The sequence below is a fragment of the Amia ocellicauda genome, chromosome 1, assembly GCF_036373705.1.
Source record: "Amia ocellicauda isolate fAmiCal2 chromosome 1, fAmiCal2.hap1, whole genome shotgun sequence".
In the NCBI taxonomy this organism is placed as follows: domain Eukaryota; kingdom Metazoa; phylum Chordata; class Actinopteri; order Amiiformes; family Amiidae; genus Amia; species Amia ocellicauda.
In genome coordinates, this window is record NC_089850.1 from 59659486 (window position 1) to 59680825 (window position 21340).

At 42.2% G+C, this 21340-nt stretch overlaps 1 protein-coding gene across 2 annotated transcripts; it reads right to left on the reverse strand.

The window, feature by feature from the left end:
* Window positions 1–879: 879 nt before the first annotated feature.
* On the reverse strand, window positions 880–19720 carry LOC136755161 (UDP-glucose 6-dehydrogenase). 2 transcript variants are annotated; one of them, XM_066711619.1, is made up of 12 exons: window positions 19656–19720; window positions 17864–18030; window positions 17192–17293; window positions 14395–14595; window positions 13560–13757; window positions 12704–12851; window positions 12082–12176; window positions 11422–11552; window positions 9921–10060; window positions 7286–7377; window positions 5539–5649; window positions 880–3393 (listed from the first exon to the last, which is right to left on the reverse strand). In XM_066711619.1, the coding sequence occupies exons 2-12, from the start codon at window positions 18023–18025 to the stop codon at window positions 3283–3285; spliced, it is 1491 nt and encodes a 496-aa protein (XP_066567716.1). In that variant the 5' UTR covers window positions 18026–18030; window positions 19656–19720; the 3' UTR covers window positions 880–3282. The 2 variants fall into 2 exon arrangements, with proteins under 2 accessions (XP_066567716.1, XP_066567724.1); XM_066711627.1 differs by having other exon boundaries at window positions 17864–18027; window positions 19656–19691.
* Between the last annotated feature and the right edge of the window lie 1620 nt (window positions 19721–21340).

Sequence of the window (21340 nt, forward strand, 5' to 3'; positions counted from 1 at the left end):
TGGCAAGAAGCCGACTTTTGTTATTACCGAACCTCAATAAAGCCAAGACAACGCCGGCAATCCAAAGACTCCTTTTAGTTCTTCGCCCGGCGTTTACACCACCCTTTGCCTTGGACAGCACATCTGGAAACCCGTCTGCCTTGAAATGTCTGCCTAGGAGAGACCTTGCTGATGCAGTATAACTACCTTGTGTCTTGTTGCTGTGCTCAGTCTTGCCATGGTTTGTGACTTTGACAGTAAACTGGCTTCAGCAACCTCACCTTGTTAGCTGAGTTTGGCTGTTCCTCACAGTTTCATTCCTCCTACACAGCTGTGTCTGTTTCAGTTAATGATTGTGTTTCAACCTAGATATTGAATTGATGATCATTAGCACCAGTTTTGTATAAGTGTTTAATCATATACCTGACTATATGCCTACAAAATCCCTGACTGTGTGCAAGTGTATATAGAAGAATTGATGCTGTTTTGAAGGCAAAGGGTGGTCACACCAAATATGGATTTGATTTAGATTATTCTTCTGTTCACTCACTTTGCATTTAGTTAATTGATACATATAATCTACTAACATGTCTATTTTTGAAAGCATTCTTACTTTACAGCATTTTTTCACACCTGCCTAAAACTTTTGCACAGTACTATATATCTGCAGCTGAACGAATGTAGGCTTGCAATTAAAAAGGGTGTGAATACTTTTTTAATGTGATAAATCGAATGCTTTTGGAAAAAATCCTAATTGAATCCAAATCAAATTCTAAATCTGAGACACAAAATGTGGAAAAAGCTCTGGGGGCCAAATCCTTTTCAAGGCATTATGTTTAAGGGCATCATCCATTCCACACAAGAAAGACAACAGTAACAGGAGACAAGTGCCGATACGCATTATCTGTACTGATCAATTTCTTAAAATTATTTTATTGAATGTATAAATTATACGATATATAAATGTGAAATTCCCAAACAGGACTTTGCAATCAACACAACATTCTGTACCGTTAGGACATCAGACGACTGCATAATGAGCTTGACGATGCCATACACTAGCAGACACAATAATGGGGAGTCTGTCCTGAAACAGAGCTCTGGAACGATGAATCCCATGATTGTGTGAACATTTATAAACAATTTAAACTCGTAATTCAACTGAGGATGAGTTCTACTGGCATTTTACAACAAACGTTTTTTACCCTAAATTACGACCAAAAATCACAGCTGTGCATGCAATCACATCCCTAATGCTACCAATGCATTTTATCATCCTGTTACATTGATCCAGGCTTGTAGTCGGGCTGTTTCTTGTGCCCACTCCTTTGTTGAGCTCCTCCCAGGGTTTCCTGTAGCGCTATTGAGAAATCGGTACCGATCGGTAACGAAAAAAAAAATACAACCAAAAAGCTTTAAAGCACAAGCACACATGCTCAGCTCCCTGTTCTCATTCTCCACAGCTAAACCCCATCCTCAGGCACACCCCACTGGACGATACATGTTCCCCAACCCCCCCACTCGACAATACTCGATCACCCCCCCCACCCCGCTCAACAAATCAGTATCAGACTGCCTTGCCTGTGCACATTTCTGCGGGAAACCCTGCAGTCCTCCTATAACATTCCAACAGCTTCAGAGCATCAATCTCAAAACCTGCCATGCTGGGTTTCTTTCATCCTTTACAAGTCAGGTAAGAGTTCCAGATTCCCACAACCCTTTGTGTAAAGAGCACATCAACCTCCTCTTGAGTCCCTAGGTCCTGGTTTCACTGGTGATCCAGAAGCAGAGCTCTGGGTTTGTCAAGACCTTTCGGGATTTGAAAAGGTTTTGTATAAAGTCTAGGGTTGTACATTTCAAGCAGTTGCATCTATATCTCTTTTCTCTATTCTTGTGACCATTTTCACCTTTTTCACATCTTTCTGACAGTGGGGGAAATGCGTTCTCCATTAAAAGATGTTTCGTAGAAATAAAATAGTAAAATGCCAGTAAAACACATCCCTAGTTTTAAAATTATTATTCTACTTCTGCATAAGGCAGTGGTTTAAATATAGTCAACATGATTCCATCATAAAAATGACCACCAAAGTACATTATATTACCAAAAGTAAAGGAAGTTAAGTCTCCTGTCCCTGCTATTGAACTCTACCAGAGGGGGGGTGTTGTGAAGGACCCCATGCCCAGCCAGTGCAGTGTTGTGATATTGGGGACCACAGGGCCCTGCCAGCACTGAGGGGGATTTACAGTGAGGGGCCCCTGTACATCTACCCACATCTACCCACCTGTCCCAGAGCTGGTAGTGGAGCACAGCGGGTTCAGGGAGAAAAGTACAGTGCTGTTAACATTTCACAACACCAATAAACCGGAACAGCAAATTAGGATAAGACCATAGTAACCAAGGTTTAATCGCCATACTAGAAAATGGAGGAATGGCACAGTTGTGCTGCCCTGGCTTAAGGGCATTCGTCACAAGGGTGGTGCTTTCACAGAGCTCTGGTATCCCAGTAATTTTGGTAACGTAGTGTGTACATTTATGTATTAGGGATCAACACGAACCAGACGTGTTTGTGATTTTCAAATGGCCGTGATGTATGAACACTAGACACAGACAGAGAATCCGGAAGACTGTCCTGTTTTTCAGATGGATGTGAAATGCTGAGGAAACAGGAGATTTAGCATACTACAGCCTGGCACCTCCTTTGTTATACTGCTGTATTTGATATTTTTATATGTAAGGTCCTGTGGCGGCCATGTTTGTGAGGGGCAGGGTTTAAAAATGCTGACCACTTACATTGAGAGGGGCAATCAGTGGCCTATTGGGATGTGTCCCTCACTGAGGCAGAGAAAGCTCTGGGGAGTAGCCGTCAGTCTCGGGTCAAGCTGAGGGAAACCAGCTGATTGCTTGTGTTTGCAATTGATTTTTTCATAAGGCACCATGGATTCTTTCTGTTTGAACCTAACTTTCTTACAAAGTCATCACAAACAGATCTGGAACTGGTTGATCCCCACTGGGCCATTTAAAAAAACATGAATTTCAAGGGTACTGCTCATAATTGTAATAAGTAATACATAAAAAAAAAAAAAATATATATATATATATATATATATATATATATATATGTGCTGCATGTAAGGAATCATTTCAACTTGGAAAGACTGTTATTTGTGCTTAGAGTGTCACAACACACTACGAGACTCATTCAGTCCTCTCTGCTGGTGAGAAACAACGTGTCCGAATCCAGAGCCTCTTCCACAGCGCAGCGCAGGAGGCGGGTCTCGGTCTTGGGTGCCTGGGGGGGGCATTCAAACTTTAGCCTTCTTGGCGGGGGGGTCAAGGAGGCTGATCCGGGGGATTCCGGTCGGGGGAGTGAAGGGGATGCGTGGGGTCGTCACCTTCTTACCGATCGTCTCGATCTGAGGAGAGAGAGGGAGGGGGTAGATAAGAGAATAGTTACAGCAAGGCTCACCCTGGTGAATATTGCAGAGGTTGGTTTGACCTAGGTTTACACTGGTTCCCTATGGGCTCAACGTGCCTTCTCTATGCTGTACTGCACTGGACCCTGGGAATTGGGTCATATTCCCTTTTACACATCTACAGGCGCGTTTACCATGGTTGACAATGTTTTATTTATGGTAGAGTACAGTAAAGAAGCGCTGAAGGCCTGAGAGGTGTCAAACTGCAGTCCGGGTTTCTGTTCCAACTGAAGCCCTCAGTTACAGAAAACAGGACGAGTTTGGCCCCTCTGACGTCAAGAAACGGAAGAATTCTGTTACAATTTAGTCATTTTCCCTATTGGCGGCCTTTTGATTTGCAGTTACGCCAAATGCTGTGTTTTTCTCAATCTCAATGGGAAAGACAGAGGTACAGGAGGTACATAGAGACGTCTTTGCCATTTTTATCCAATGGGTGTGCTGTACTGCTCTGAGGGCCGCTCAGGATCCGGGGGACAGTTGAGTCCACAATCGACAATCCAAAATCATTATATTTGAAAGCATGGGATATAAACATAATGACCCCATTCACACTTGAGATTTAGACCGGCCCAGGGCCGGCCTAACTCATATGTGAACGGGGTCATAGACTTAGGCCGGCTCTGGGCCGGGTCAAAACTAGTCCCGCTTTTTGACCCGGCCTAAATCTTTCGACCCAGCCGAAAGGCGGCCTAAAAGGGTGGAAAGTGTCAGCGTGTGACAGAACTCAAGCCCCGCCTCCAGAGATAAACACAGAATAAACACGGGCACCAAGACAGCTCACACCACTGCAGGACACACAGTACTGTCTCTATATTGTTTGAATGTCATATCGATCTATAGCCATAAATGTACTGATAAATTTCGCTAGCTCACATCTTTATATATATTATAAAAGTCTAGGTTACGTAATGCATTAAAATGATGTAAACAGTTCAAACTACTTGGTCGATTAAAATAAAAGTGTGTGTAGCTGGTAAACTTGCTATTGTTTGTTCTTGTACTAAGTATGATTGAAGTCTGAATTTTAACAGTATGCATTTTACACGTGAAAATTGCATTGTGAAATTGTGAACGGGACCATAATTTTATGAATTATCCGAATTTTGCATTAAAACGATATAAATTTAACTGAAGCAGGTTTCCATTCAAATCAGTTCATTTTAATATGAGACCAGCTGTTTACTATGCAATATGAAATGCAGTTATATTGAGCTGAGCAGGACAATCACAAATGCCAGCGTTAGAGGTGACAACTGGGACGATGCAGAAATGAAAGCTCTGTTTACAACGTGAATGAAGATAAAGTTAAAAAACAAACGGAAGGAAGTGTACAGCGCTGCTGTCTATGAGGATATAACTATAGAAGCATCACAGAGGCTGATTTCAATGCATACGATTGCACACTAATGCATACGATTTATTGTGATTTAATGCAGATGTCCTAATAAAGGTGCTTTGCTTTTGGGTGAATTGTATAACAGCAATTTTAGACTTGCAGAACCGAAGATAGACATTTGAAAAGGGAAATATATGAATTTGATTCCCCATTGAACCGGCACATTTTTAATTATTTGAGAAAGCTTCAGCAGCAAAGGGTTAAGATAACTTTCAAATAAATTATAGAACCGAACAATAGCCAATCGATATTAATAAGTTGTGATTATAAATACAGCGCATACACCTGTAAGCAGACCTAATGTCATGCGTTGCTGGTTTGTTTGAGCAGATTTGTTTACTTCCCGGCATGCATTTCGTTTAGGTCACCTTTTCGCCCGCATATATGACGCACTTAGGCCTCCTAAAACAGCAAATGTGAATGGGGTGTCTGAAAAAAGCCGGACTAAATTTGAGGCGGCCCAGGGCCGGCCTAATAAGTGTGAACGGGGTCAATGATACTAATGAGATGAGAAGTTTTCTTTCATTTCTCCTGCGGTCGCACAGTGTGTGTTTAGCGCTGCTTTAATTAACAATGACATTTTAATCGCGCTGCAGGAAAACGGCAGAGCCCGGTGAGCAACTTACACTGAAACAAATGTAATCAAACCACCAGGACAGAACTCTTCAGGAGTTTTTGAATCGTCTCACCTGGAACCCAACACTGTGCAGTTTGGGGTGGAGATCGTCCAGAACTCTCCTGCCATCAAATATGAAGGCTGGTTTCAGCATGGTCTTGTAGATCCTGTCAAAGTCCATCTCCTGCACATAGAGAAATAAGAGAATTAAAACAACCTGAACATGTCAAGCAGGGGGAATGGTTATTCCCCTATAGTAAGCCCCAGGGGTGTGTTGTGACCATTAAGCAGGCGTACACTGAAGGGTCACATTTCAACACTTTAAAACATATAAACTGACAGATATCTCTTGATGGAGGCTGTGCCATCATTAAAAGCACTACATTCAATTGATTTGCGATAGGTTTATCTCGAAGTGTGCCGTTCGAACTGAAACAGGTGACTGTTTGTCATGGTTAGAGAAAAGTAGTGGATTTAAAGTAAAATGCAACCGATTTAAACATTGCTATGAGCATCGTGCTTCATCCACATAACCTAACATATCTGGCTTACTGAGCATACGTTTATGCAAAAAGGTCTAAACTTAATCCTGAAAGAAAACTGAATTTATAATATCAGTAACTGGCCTAGCACTGAATTCAGCACCGTGCATCTTGCTGGTCAATTAACTCATCATTGACTAGTCTTACTTCCTTCTAAGTCATATCTAAGTTTTTAAGTTCATCCCTTAAATGAATACATTCTTATCCAAACCCCTGAGTTGCTCTTAAGACGTCTGACTTTTTGATCAGACACGCTTTCATTCATCTGTTTCACACAATATAATCCACTACCTGAAGACCAGGTTTGTAGTCTCAACTCTCTCAAGCGAGCACTATGTTGTATTTAGACTGTAGCGGACATAATGACTCTCTATATGCTGCCATTTCTAAAAACACAGTTTTATGCATCATTTTATTTCTGTCCTGTAGGTGGCGCAGTCACCTCGGGCTGGAGTGTCGGCACAGCATTGATCTGAACTGACCTTGTTATTGCGAAAGACAAAACACTGATTCATACAGATTGTACTGGAATAAGAAAGTTAGTATTTAACGTGTGAAAATACACACACTCACTGTGACATTAGCCAATTCTAAAAACCAGCACAGGCGAGTGGCATTATCGAGTGATGTAAAAACTGCAATGTACTGCGATCTAAGTGACATTTCTCCTCCTTTCTTTCTTGAATGTGGCCTTGCTTATTGCGCAAATCTCCCGTGTGGATTCACTCCTCTGTTGTTGTAAAGCACAAAAGAACAACGCTGTCTTCCCTGTTTTTCCCCGCCGCCATGGGTACAGTACACTTCACATTGTCTGTGTTAAGACCATGAAACTCTTAACACTGGGCTGACCTGAGAATACAGTCGTCAGTGCAAAACCTGTTGGATAGGTCCTCCTCTGTGAAATCGTAATGAATAAAGACATTTCAATCAATAATTCCATCCGGCAGCACAACTTGCAAACTCTTTCTGTGGAGACTGAAGGAAACGCTTGCTCTATGTGTACCCTCTAAGTGTGAGTGGATTAGTGGTGAACGCTTTGTTCTAATATGTACAAAAGGATTAAAAAATGCTGCTTATGAGACGGCATGGGTTACCCGAGTATAAGCAACTAGAATTGTCTGGCGAATAAATAAAAATCATTAAAAACAATCACCCCATAGTTAGGAGGAATGGTCCCATCTAATTCTCGAATGACTCCATAACAGGAGCCATACTGAAGCAGCGGTACCTGGCTGTATTGCTGGGACTGTTTCAGAGAACGGGCCAAATTTGTCTTACCTTGAACATGTCCCACTCTGTGCAGATGACCAGAGCGTGGGCGCCTTCGCACGCTTCGTACGGGTCCTTGGTGACGGTCACCAGCTGGGACACTGGTCAACACACAAGACAAGACAAGGGCATTGGAGTCCTCCCTGAGCACAGCCTGAATCTGAACCTTTAATGTGTAATGCCAGTGACATCAGAGAAAGCAACATGCACTTCACTGCACTGTGAGCATATTTGAAATAAAGAGAGCATCAGCCTGTAACTCTGCGATATTCTCATACACCCCACGGTGAGAGAGCACTCCGGAGGGAGCTCAGCTGTGTTCAGGTACAAACAGCACCTTGTGAGCTCGGCTGCTCTTGCGTTCACACTGGTCTTTTGGGAAAGGCACCTAAGGCGTATGACACCCTGGGGGAATGGTCCAGCTCGCTGCCTGTGAAATGGAGATGTAGATACTGGAGGACTCTCTGAAACACGTGAGTCTCAGGCAAAAGTAGTTATTATTCTTGGGCCCAAACATGGCTGCTTGTAGCACTGTCATTTGTACTAGGGGCGTACAGCACAGAGGTTCCTCTGTACATCTCACTGTGTGTGCTGTGTGTCAAGACCCCTCTGCAACATTAGCAACCTCATCACAAACATGTTTAATATCCAATTACATAACTTAGGAATGCAAAGCCACATATAACATGCCTTCTTGTGAGAAATAGTTTTGTTTTACTTGTTCCACTGTCCAGGAAGGAAGACGTGTAGCAGGGAGTACCTGTACGTTGTGAGATGCAATGGACTGGGGCTCCACAGGCCCAGAGCTAGACTGACCCAAGAACTGTAGTCAGGGAATAAAATTAACACCCACCACCCGCCAAATGTGGGTAGATTTAGCCAGTGGCGGGTAAATCTGTCAATCTTACCAGCCACTTTGGCGGGTAGGCAACAACTGGGCGGGAACTCAACTTTTAGATTCTGATAGAGTATTTAGTCGGTATATTTCAAAATATGCATTACTTTGTTGACGTTGCAGTGTTTGTATGTTAATTGATTTGGCAAACCGCAATATCATGTTTTTTGGAAATATATGGCATCTGGACAGTCTTCGGTCCAGGAGGACATATTTCATGGCGAGCAATGAAGCAGAAATAAGGTGGTTAAGGATGTGGAAAAATAATGATTTTTATTTAATTACTTTTCATAGTCATTATTACTGACTTTTAATTACCTGGATCAAAGTGTTTCAGAACTATGACAGAAAAGGAAAGAGCAGCAACAAACACATTAATACACACACAGCCAGCTATTGCTATTTATTTTGTATTCGCTGGAACTCGAGCGCACAGTTCTGTTTCGAGCGCAGAGCAGCAGTCTGAGTGTGGTTTGGAGAGGAAAAGTCAATCGTTTAGTCAAGTAGATTGCATAAATTAGCTAGAAAGCTAGGTCTTAATTATTTTGCATTTCGCTGTTGTGACCGGAAAACATTGCCACAGGACGCTAATGTTAAGGCATTTTCATTGCAGCTCACATTGCTAAACTGGCAATTGAATGAAAATGTATAAAAAATGAAAAAAGAAAAACATATTGGTCGGTCAGTTACAGCTGTAACTGCAAAATATTCCTTTATAAAACAAATAGTCACAACATTTATAGTTAATTTGAATTTGTGACAATAAAATGTTGTGATAATGTCGGGACAATAATACAAGAGTCAGACACGAGATGCGTGAAAGTTGACAGGTCTGCTGTTATTATGCCATTTCCATATGGCTTCTAATGTATTTTTACATAGATATTTATTTAACAAAGTTGTTGTGTTAGATAAGTATTCATTAATTGCATCGATTACAATATATTATTTTATGGGGAAACGATTTGCGATAGAGACATGCATTTTCTGCTGGATAGTGGAGATTCTGCACGTGCAGTTTGTTTACATTGCTTCTTTGCTGGCGTGCATCGTATTGCCCAATGGAAAGGACATTACTGTCTGTCATCATTCATAGAGATTATATTTTTTACCCAACCACAGACCGTGACTCTATGAATATCTAGCCAATCCAATTAAATCCTTTTAATTACGTGCAGAGACCCAGAGAAGGGAGTAGCACTGAAGAGGAAGAGGAGTATGAAGAGCAATAATGTGTCACCATATAACAGCCCTTCTCATGTGTTAGTTTAGTGTGTTTATACAGATCCCCATTAGCTGCCATGTTATTGCATATGTGATTGATTAACTTGAAAACGATGCTCCCGCCTCTACTAGCAAGTGTTCAATAGAATGCAATGTTTTGATCAAAGACCTTATAACACTTGCAAGCAGAAACTGTGTGGCAGGATGTTATTTCTATCCAGATCCTTTTCCCTCATACACATCTGTCTAGTCTATACAGGTGTGCAATTAGCTTTTGTTATAGTGTTTGTTTAATTACCTGAATAAATGCCACGTTTTAACATGTTCACCACACATGTACACACCCTTATGAATTTTTGTGATGTTTGCAAAATACCAAGTGGCTGGTAAGTTTTTTCCTTATACCAGACACAGTGGCTAGTGGCCAAAAAAGTAAATTTTATCCCCTGACTGTAGCATATCGTAAAGTATTTTATATTTTATATTAACACTGCAGAACTTCCCGGGGACGTGGAGATGCTTTACCTCTCTCAGGGTTGTCCTCAGAGATGGTGGGGTGAGACAAATCCTGGATGATTTGTTCCTTCAGCACCTTGGGGTCGTAGATCTGCAGCTTGGCCCCTTCGTCCATCAAGTACTTGGAGATGTAGATGCTGGAGGACTCCCTGAAACATGGAAGTCTCCTATCAGTCAACGTGCAAAATCACATTCTAGTCTATATGGAAACTCATACCAGTCAACACAAATTATTGTATTAATCAATATGAACTCTCATATCCATTAATAGGAAAAGCTAGCATCTGCTATATGTGCAGGACTACATTGTCACAGATTATTTCAAACTAACGAATGACTTGGTATCCTATAATCATAACCAATATAAAACAGTCCCCTTTATAAATAGAAAATAGAAAACTTTTGCAATTCGAAGGTGTATTTTCCTGTGCTAATACCAACCTGAGCGAGATAAAAACGAAAGCGTTTCACTGGCTATGTTTCCATGCTGGTAAACAAGTCAAGACTGTAGTGGTACTGTCATGACACACTGAAGGAAGTTATGGCTGGTTACAGTTTTAAATAGTTTTGGTAAATGTTTTAATACAAATTCAACACTCATTGTAATCCAGAAGTGCAACTATAAAGGAAGTCATGACACTAATTGTGTTGACTTTTTACCAGCAGTTAAGCACAGCCATTGATTTCTTTGAACTTTAAGCTCTTTCAAAATTCCCTCCACCTGTCATTAATTAACTTGGGCATCTGAGGTCTGAGTGTCTCTTTAAAAGGGAAACCATTTCCTGCCAGTCATACTGTGAAGAAATGCAAGTCACTGCTGACTTCTGCACAGGTAAAACTTTACTCTTCATGGCCCTTCAAAGCGTTTTTTTTAGGTCAGAGGTACAACAAAGAGGTGGCAGAATTCCAGTAGTACAGCTTTTAAAACTACACACTAACTCCACCATCTACCTCCACTGAATATCCCTCATTTAAAAACCGAGACTATCAGATTCGATTATAACACAATAATCGGAAAATAGGAGTCATTGGAACTGGGATTGAGATTAAATACAATTGTACCTGCCTGGATATGTCGCATAACATCTTAAACTGCTGTATGTGTGCATTCTAGCCCAGTTACATCACAATCACGGATATGAAGCAGTACTGTGGTGTGAGAAAAATAGCATTGAAGTAAAAGTGGGAGAAATCCACAACAAACACAAACTAATAATTTATTGACCTTACAAATGTACAACAGCGGTAACATGTAATTAAACTTGACTTTATTACCAAGCAGTCTAGCCCTGTTATCACTGGAGACTGATGCTTGCTGTGGATTGTTTTAATAATTAGTTATGCATACTATTATTTTGCGATTGTGCTTGTAAAGATCAAATCAGTAAGTAAGGTAAGGGGTGAAAGTGAAGAGCGCTGTGTTTCGATGAGTAGTCCTGACTAATGTGGGGACACTGTTATTCAAATGGAGGGAGAGGAGAGGAGAGGGGGAAGAGAGGGTTGCAATTACCGTGTATCACCCGTGTCCTTTTTGAAGGAGAAGCCCAGGAGGGCGATTTTCTTTCCTGTGACGGTGTTGAAGAGACAGTCGATGATACGGCACGCAAACCGCCTTCTCTGGTACTCATTCATGTCAATTACCTGAGAGATTGGGAGTCAAGGACAGACACACAGAGACAGAGGGACACAGTGGAAGAGACCCAGACAGTCATACATAAAATGTTGAATGTAGGTACAGAATAACTATGCTGAAGTTATCACAGAAATCAATGTACTGAAAATTGTTCTATAATTCTGAATACTAATAAGAGATGACAACCCCTGGCTAAAACCTTTAATCTGTGACACTTTTAACAGGTACACAGAATGCATGTAAACTCATAATGTGTGTTTTCTGAGGTGAGCAACATCCACAATAAATCCACAAGCCTTCAATATTTTAATTATTTTATATCGATCAAGGGTAAAAGCAGTAATTTTAGTCTTGTCACATATAATGGCAACTGTACTTCTATAAAAGGACAATACAAAATAAAAATTATATATATATGAAAAATAATAGTTCCTGTTGTTCTACATTCTAAGATATAATTAATTATGATCAGTAATACGTGTCCAAGAAGAACCACACAAATGTCCGAAGCTGGAGATGCTCAGAACACTCTGGTACCTGTTGCCAATATGTCGCCACTTCAGGGAGATTGAGCGCCTCACAGAGGTACACGAGATTGAGGACATCTTTCTGAAAACAGCTGCCACCAAATCCTACAGGAATAGAAGGTCTCGATTAAATGTTGAAATGGAAAACCAAGCTGGTCTAAAAAGAGGACAACCATCCATTTCAATGTCAGATATTCATGGTGCAGTTCTGCAAAAAATTTAAAACATGAAAGGGTGCCAGAAATGCCGTCTTTCATATCAGAAGGTTTCAAAAGAAACAGTTTTTAAAAATCAGGCCCGGGATACAATTTGAGAAATGAATGCGTGACGTGGATAGAAATTGAAACAAACCTCAAAACTACCACTTACATTCTTCGGTCCTTGAGATACAAAAATATATCATGGCAGGAACTCTACAAGATGATATATTTGAAATATGATTAAATACATACAGCTGAATAGATGACAAAAGCAGGTTCCCCAGCCTGGTCCTGGAGGAATCGAGTGTCTTCTGTTTTTCATTATAATAATTATTGTTATTATTATTCTGGTTCACAGTGACTAGCAGTGCAATCGCTCCCCGACAGGCAGAGCTGGGCTTCTGGTCTCAAAGGCCCGGAGGCTCCACTCACCCACACTGGCCTTGAGGAACTTGCTGCCGATGCGCTGGTCCATCCCGATGGCCTTGGCCACCTCCTCCACGTCGGCCCCGGTCGACTCGCACAGGGCGCTGATGGAGTTGATGCTGCTGATTCTCTGGGCGAGGAATGCGTTGGCTGCCTGGGGGAGAGACAAGAGTATCACTGCCAGCGCTGGGGGTTCAGCTCGTCAGTGTGTGGGGGAGGGGGGGGATCACTACACAAGTGGTCTGGCTGCGATGCTGGGTGCTGTTCCTCTCACGGAGTCAGCCTAGAACAAACCGGCTTCGAGCTCACTGTAGCATCTAATGCAAATTAGTTCAAATGTTATTATTGGGGCTAAACATTTTTTCCGGAGTAATTTTTTTATTAGGTTATTCCATTACAATTATTGATGTACTCATATTTATCGATATTTTGAACCCATTTGCTTTCTTAATAAAACTTAATAACTATTAGTGTCCAAACAGAACTGGCATATTTTTACCAACATGTCTTAGCTAGTTATTATGAATGCCAGGGGTGGGCAATGCCAGTCTTTGAGGGCTGAAGAGGTTTCTGGTTTTCATTCCACCTCAGGTCTTATTATATATTTTTTATTCCATTTCTTAATTGAAAGGGACCTACAGGAACCTGGCCAGGTGACAATCAATGCAAAGCCAATGGGGCTTGGCGTTGGCATTCTTTTTAACACCAGCTCCAAAGACTCCAGTTTGAGCTTTTCATTTTTTCAGCATCTCTCCATACAGCTGCAGTGTTTCAGACACACTGCCTATGACTGAGGTAAAGGGTTTGATTTTCCAGCATTGGTCAAAGGTGTGACAATGAGAATGCGTCGCAGCGCTCTCACCAGCTTGGAGAGCTCAGAAGACCAGGTGTTGGTGGTGATGATCTTGTTCTTGGGCACCCAGGTTTCGTAGACGGCACACAGGGCGTGAATAGCCCTCTGGCCCTCGGGTGTCTCGTCACCCCCAATCAGGACGCGGTCTGGGTTCTTCAGGTCCCGCACGGCCGTACCCTCTGCCAGGAACTCGGGGTTGGACAGCACCTGCCAGAACACAACACAAAGACTCACAGTCACCCTCCAGACCACAGCAGCAGCCAAGGACCTGAGCTGGACTCAGAAGGACAAGGGGGTTGTATGTTGCTTGGTTTTAACAACTCCTACCGTTGTCCTGGTCCTTGGAGGGACATAATGCCTACTGATTTTTGATCGTACCCAGCCCTTAGCTCCTTATCTTGTCTAATAAATTCAGTTTAATGCTCATTCCAGATTAATCAACATATCTGACATTATCCACTGAACATCTTAAATCTGAGAAAACAAATAATCTAATAGAGGGCTAGTTTTGGAACAAAAACCAGGAAACACTGCACACCTCAAGGACAGGAGTTTGACAACCCTATATTAAGCTATTTAAATTGAGAGAGAGAGGGAGGAAGGGAGAGGTCAATAATAAGTGTTTTTTATAATAAGTGTGTGCCAGTTACAGACCCTTGCTGTACATTCCTGATGATGACGCAAGCGCTTTGGCAAATGCAGTTTACTGTCTTCCCAATAAAGCCTACAATTAACAGCTTTTATTTAAACCAGAATGATGAGAAACACCTCTGAAAAGAGGAGGAAGGGACGCATCACTTCTCCATTTCACATTTCAGAGAACAAAAGCCAATTCACGGCTCACCTGCAGGTTGAGGCTGGGCTTGGTATTGGCGTCAAATATCCTCCGGATGCTCTCGGCCGCGCGCACCGGCACCGTGCTCTTCTCCGTCACGATCTTGTACCCGTCAGACACCTCCACTATCCGCCGGGCACAGGCTTCGATGAACTTGAGGTCAGCCGCCCGGCCCTTCCCCATGCCGTAGGTTTTCGTCGGGGTGTTCACCTAGCAAGGGTGTAGTTTACACACAGAGTTACAGACTCGTCAAAACTTGAATAGTAATATTTACGATCATTATGGGCATACGATGTGTTTCGTGTCTTTTTTGGTAGGTGGCACGGTCACCCTAGGCTGGAGTGTTGGGACGGCATTTATTTTTATAGGACCCCCGTCTTACAAAAGGCAAAATAAAGTATAAATACAGATTGTACTGTAATTAGAAAGGTACTTTTTACCTTGCAAAGACATTCGATTCTGAAAAATCACACACTGTAACACCACTGTGCTTTAACGTTCTCATACAGACAGGCACAGGCGAGTGGGATGATTATGCAAATGTTGGAATGCACTGCGAACAAGTTTGCTCATTTTGAACCTTTCTGGAATGTGGGATTGTCCTCACTGTTTAGAATTACTCTGTCTTCACTGCTTTTCCCGCAGCCTTGGACAGAGCAAGACTTCACGTTGTCTACAGAAACTTTATTTACTATCAAAGTGTAAGACCATAAAACGCTAATACTTGGGTTTACATGATAATAATGACTCAAGTTGCTTTAGGGAATTCAAATACAGTGTCTTTGTCATTTTGTTCCACTATCCAGAAAGGTATGGCAACACATCCTGAAATACTGAAATACTGAAAAAGCAAACGTGCTGGCTTTTGACATCTGCTATTGTCTAGGAGGTTCTCAGTTTTTACGTTTTTAAAGTTGCTTATACGATAGAATCGATCTGGAAATGTCCTATACATATTACTCACACAATATAGCGACACAAAGTTAAACAAGAACATAATTTTAGGAACAATCCTCCTCTTGGACACTCAGACAGTCTGATCCTCTTAGCCAACTTCCTCGGTTCATTTCTACACTTTTATAGGCATTTAATCCAAGAATAATTCCTAGAACAAAGACCAATAACAGACAGTGCTGGCATTGTTCCTCTAATAGGATGATTAGATTAGGTTTCCGTAGGATTACCCTTCTGAGTGTGGTTATTCTAAGCATGTACTTTGCCTTGGCTTTTTCAATTTTTATGATGGGTGACTGTTTTGTACCTCTCCACATTTAAGTGTGATTTCACTGTAATTCACTGTGTTTTTCCCATATTGCACTACAGTAAACCTTAATCGGCATCATACACAGCCAGGGTGGAGACAATCCCCTTCATCTCCGTGTCTGACTCACAGACTGGGGGGGGGGGGGGGGGGAGGGGAGAAAATATTCACAGATTCTGCAAACCACACAGGATGCCAAAGATGAAATCAGACCTGGCAAAAAACACGGTCCAGTCACAGAAGACTGACTTATTCTCAGGAAAAAAACTAAATTGCACAATTAGTAAGGTTCATGAATTCGTATCGTATGAATACCACAGTAAAGGAAGCAATAGCAGATCCTGATGTGATGACAAGACAAAGTGTTTTTTACTTTGTTTGAGATGAGCTTAAGGACCCAAACCGGATCATGTTTTCTTTGCATTATAATAACAATCAACTAAATCTTCAGGAAAATACCAGGCTGGTTAAACTAATAAGACACACCTAGGAAAGTGTGGCTACACGAAAACCAAAAGCTGTCTGTGAACCAACCCTGTGGGCTACAACAGAGCCTTTACTGAAGCCAGTGCGGACTCCACTATAGACTGGAGCGGCGTTGTGGGGACTATAGGGCCCAGACTGGAGCGGCGCTGTGGGGACTATAGGGCACAGACTGGAGCGGCACTGTGGGGACTATAGGGCCCAGACTGGAGCGGCGCCGTGGGGACTATAGGGCCCAGACTGGAGCGGTGCTATGTGGACTATAGGGCCCAGACTGGAGCGGCGCTGTGGGGACTATAGGGCCCAGACTGGAGCGGCGTTGTGGGGACTATAGGGCCCAGACTGGAGCGGTGCCGTGGGGACTATAGGGCCCAGACTGGAGCGGCGCTGTGGGGACTATAGGGCACAGACTGGAGCGGCACTGTGGGGACTATAGGGCCCAGACTGGAGCGGCGCCGTGGGGACTATAGGGCCCAGACTGGAGCGGTGCTATGTGGACTATAGGGCCCAGACTGGAGCGGCGCTGTGGGGACTATAGGGCCCAGACTGGAGCGGCGTTGTGTGGACTATAGGGCCCAGACTGGAGCGGTGCCGTGGGGACTATAGGGCCCAGACTGGAGCGGTGCTATGTGGACTATAGGGCCCAGACTGGAGCGGCGCTGTGGGGACTATAGGGCCCAGACTGGAGCGGCGTTGTGGGGACTATAGGGTCCAGACTGGAGCGGCGCTGTGGGGACTATAGGGCCCAGACTGGAGCGGCGCTGTGGGGACTATAGGGCACAGACTGGAGCGGCACTGTGGGGACTATAGGGCCCAGACTGGAGCGGCACTGTGGGGACTATAGGGCCCAGACTGGAGCGGTGCTGTGTGGACTATAGGGCCCAGACTGGAGCGGCGCTGTGGGGACTATACGGCATATTGCTGACATACTGATTCTGGTTACAAAGAGTTAATTAGTTGTCTAAGTGAGCTACACCAATTAATATTGCTACTATGTTTGTCTATGATTATAAAACTTAAATAACAGATACATTCAAATGGCACGATGCGAATTTCACTCACAGAAATGAAGACGAGGTCTGCCTCTTTAATGGCAGAGTTGATATCGGTGGAGAAGAAGAGATTCTTTCCTCTGCAGGACTCCACCACTTCCTTCAGACCAGGCTGAAATAACAGACACAGGGTTGATTAGGTATAACACACAAACACATGCACAGAAAAGTACAGACTCACATGGTTCAATTGGTACTAGGGCTAGAAAACTGACCAGATCCATTATTATGGGTCATCTCTTTTAATCACTAAGGGTCTGTGTCAGTGTCTCAGACTGTTTATAAAGGAATCTAAGCTCATGTGTGTTTCTTCATGAACAGCCCAGTGACTCTGTCAAGGCGATTCTGTACTGACTGTGGCAGAGAAGTTGGGTGATGTTTCAGCTGTCCTTCACGCCATTGATTATAAAAATGTGAATTAAATTAAAGCTGCATACACAATAAGGCTTTTTCATGGTTATTAAATACTGTTCATTCTGGTATGTTAAAAAGTCTAAATTAAATTAGATATAATTTATAATATAATATAAGTGTGTTACAGTAACTCTAATGATCTTCTCACTAAAAATAATTTCACAAAAGCTTATTCTGAAAACCTGACAAGTGTAATTAACTGAATTCGAACTGCTGGTCTCACTCCTGAGTAAATAATTCACCGGCTTTGAAAAATCAGCTCCTTTACCTCATAGATAGGCAGTGTATCGGAGTTCCAGGCTTTAATTCTGGACTCGTTGACGTCCACCACTGTAACCTTGATCTGCGGACACATCTGCGCAATAACGCTGCACGTTGGACCCCCAACATAGCCGGCCCCGATACAGCAGATCTTCTTAATCTGAAACATGGCTGCTGTAGGGAACAGAGAGGAGATACATTAGTCACTTAAACTGAAAAAACTGACATCCTTACGTCAGGGTTTAAAAAAAATACAGAAGCACAAAAGTCTGTCAACTTTCTATTGTCTAGCACAAAGTGTAATTTTGTATTTAACCATCAGAGGCCGGCAAATTCCAGTCCTGGTTCAGGTTTTAAAGATACCATTCAATAAGGCTCTGTCTAAGACCTAAAAACTCAACACTTATTTGAATTCTTATCATAATAATAAATTCAATTAAGCAATTAAGACCAAAGGTACAATGAAAACCAGAAACCTCTTTGACCCTCCAGGAGTGGAATTGCCTGCATTAGACTTGAGTCCACCCTCTAGGTATTATAAGGGCAGTTCACAACCCTAGTGCTGGGGACACAATGTCCTTCTGCTTTGAGTTCCAACTGATGTCTCAATTACTTTGAGCTAATAATTTGCCTAATCAGAGTTGATTATTAATAGTTTTAAATCCCTGTGGATTTAAAAGGGTCATCCCTTGCCACCTCAACCACAAAGGGGACATGTGTTTGCCCGACCCTCTCAGATTTTGATAGAAAGATTCACCTGAATTTGAATATCCTACAAACGTATAATAATGGCATGATTAAGCCTTCGAAGCTTGAATGGAAGAGATTTCTGATTTCAGAAAATACATAATTGCTTCCAATACCAAAAAAGGGAACACAGTGTTTAGTTTTCACCTCTGCTTTAGAGCCAATTTAATTATCAGTTGAACAGTGCCATCTGCCTCTGCCCGGTATAGAGGACCATAACCCCTGATTCTCAGCTCTGCATGACAGTCACTGGAGAGGCTGCTTATTACATACTGCCATGTACAGCTGAATGTCAGTTTTTGTTAAAAACTCTATCTATGTGAAAAAAGTTCAATTAGAGTTGCTTTGCACAATAATAAAGTAGTAGCTTCCAAACCATAACGACATAACTGTCATGTCAGAAGTATAGTCCGCAAACAGAAATGAATATTCGTCATAAAGTAAATTTTACAATATGTATGTGTAGTGCCACCGGTTACTATTTGTATGTATAATATGCAGACACAGTTGTAAGGGCGCGTTACAGCCCCGGCTGCAGCTCACTGGGTGAGTTACTCATTATGCCCGTGGGAGATCTGTAGCTGCTGAAAGATGAATAACTTTAATGTAACTTTTCAACATCTCTGAAAGACTGCAGTCAGTGTTAAGTAAAGGAGTGGTCCCAATTATGAATTACAGCTGCTACATTTCCAGTAAGACTGGTTTCGCAATATTCAACAGCCACGAAGAGGCTTCGTCACTCGGGTCTTCTCGGGGAGAAATATTTCAACTCAGTAAAGGAGTAAAACAGAAAACAGCGCTTTTAACTCTATGCGTGAAAACCAGTCGACATGCAGTCATGCCAGCGATGAATTGTATCCTATAAAACCGAGTGACAACCAAGAACAGCTTCATATGAGCCGATGGAGAATGAAATCCTAAGCGATAAAATAAAAATCATTGTTCATAACACACAGCATCAGTCAACACAAACTCAGAGCGGGGCAGGTGTACCAGCATCACTTTCCTCTTAATAAGAGCACGTAGTAAATGAATTAAATTCCCGGGCTTACCTTGACAGCCTGCAGAAGCGCCGAGTCTCCGCAGCTAATGCGCTCTTCCTGGGAGAGACACCAGGGACAGGGCAGCCAATCGCCGTGCGAAACGTCACAACTACGTCACACGCCAGGAAGCGTGGCATCAGTGCAGCCCTGCGCAGCGCTTCACACAGTCGCGTTCGTGTAGCGCAGGTGGCCGCAGCTCTGCGCAGATCAGCCAATAGGAGCGCTGGGATTCTGCAAACCTGCGCAGAACTGTGGAAATCTGCTCTTCAAAAACGCTACTAGATTATTTTTTTCTAACGCATGTGTGGTGATTACTGTGAAATAAATTCTCCCTGCAAAGACTGACGCATCTGTTCTTCACGTCTCTCCCTCAATTGAGATTAATAATAATAATAATAATAATAATACTTTAATTGTCCAATAAACTATGTATTTACATTATATTATTATTATTATTATTATTATTATTATTATTATTATTATTATTATTATTATCTGTATTATTGTTGTTGTTATTATTATTATTGTTGTTTAGACTTTTACATGTAATTTAGACTTTTTAATACATTATTACAGTGATTGATTTTATTATTACTATTATTGTTACATTTCTCAACAGACATTCATATCCAGGGTGGCTTAAAACTAAACTAAAATAAGGCATAACAACATTACACAATATATTATTTTTACATACAATTAATAATTTATACAGCTGTGTTTTTACTGGAGCAATCTAGGTACAGTGCCTTCCTCAGGGGTACAACAGCAGTGTCCCCCACCTGGGATTATGTCATACCAATCCACAAGAAAGGGGACAAAACTGAGCCAGGAAATTACAGACCAATCAGTCTCACCTGCATCACCTGTAAAATGTTGGAAAAAATGATTAGACAGAAAATAGAGGAGCATCTTAATGAAAACCATATTCTTGGAGATAGTCAACATGGGTTTAGACGAGGCAGATCATGTCTTACTAATTTATTCGAATTTTTTGAACATGCAACTGCAGCTGTAGATCATGTGAAAGCATATGATATGATATACTTAGATTTCCAAAAAGCTTTTGATAAGGTTCCACACCAAAGACTGATCCTCAAATTGGAAGCTGTAGGCATTCAGGGTAATGTAAGTAGATGGATTATGAACTGGTTGATGTATAGGAAGCAGAGGGTGTCGATTAGAGGAGTCGCTTCTAACTGGAGTGAGGTTGTTAGTGGAGTTCCACAGGGATCAGTACTAGGGCCTTTGCTTTTTCTAATCTATATTAATGATCTGGACTCTGGGATAGTCAAAAGTGTAGAATTGAGAACAAGGGCAGTGATGTTCAGACTGTACAATGCACTAGTTAGAGCTCATCTGGATACTGTGGACAGTTCTGGGCTCCACACTTCAAGAAAGATATTGCTGCTCTAGAGGCAGTTCAGAGGAGAGCAATCAGACTTATTCCAGGTCTGAAGGGACTGTCCTACTGAGAGACTGAGGACCTGAACCTTTTCACCCTGGGACAGAGGAGACTACGTGGTGATTTGATTCAAGTCTTCAAAATCATGAAAGGCATCGACCACATCAAACCAGAGGAGCTTTTCCAGATCAGCAGGGACACACGCACCCGGGGACACAAATGGAAATTGGGCTTCAAGGCATTCAAGACAGAAAACAGGAGACACTTCTTCACACAGAGAGTAGTCACA

Excerpts from the sequence above, each read along its gene's own strand:
- LOC136755161 (XM_066711619.1), bottom strand. The coding sequence starts at position 18,025 with ATGTTTCAGATTAAGAAGATCTGCTGTATCGGGGCCGGCTATGTTGGG. Across the intron at positions 14,596-17,191 it reads CAGACCTCGTCTTCATTTCT|GTGAACACCCCGACGAAAAC; the intron begins GTGAGTGAAATT and ends CACCCTTGCTAG. Across the intron at positions 7,378-9,920 it reads TGAGGACAACCCTGAGAGAG|TGTCCCAGCTGGTGACCGTC; the intron begins GTAAAGCATCTC and ends TGTGTTGACCAG.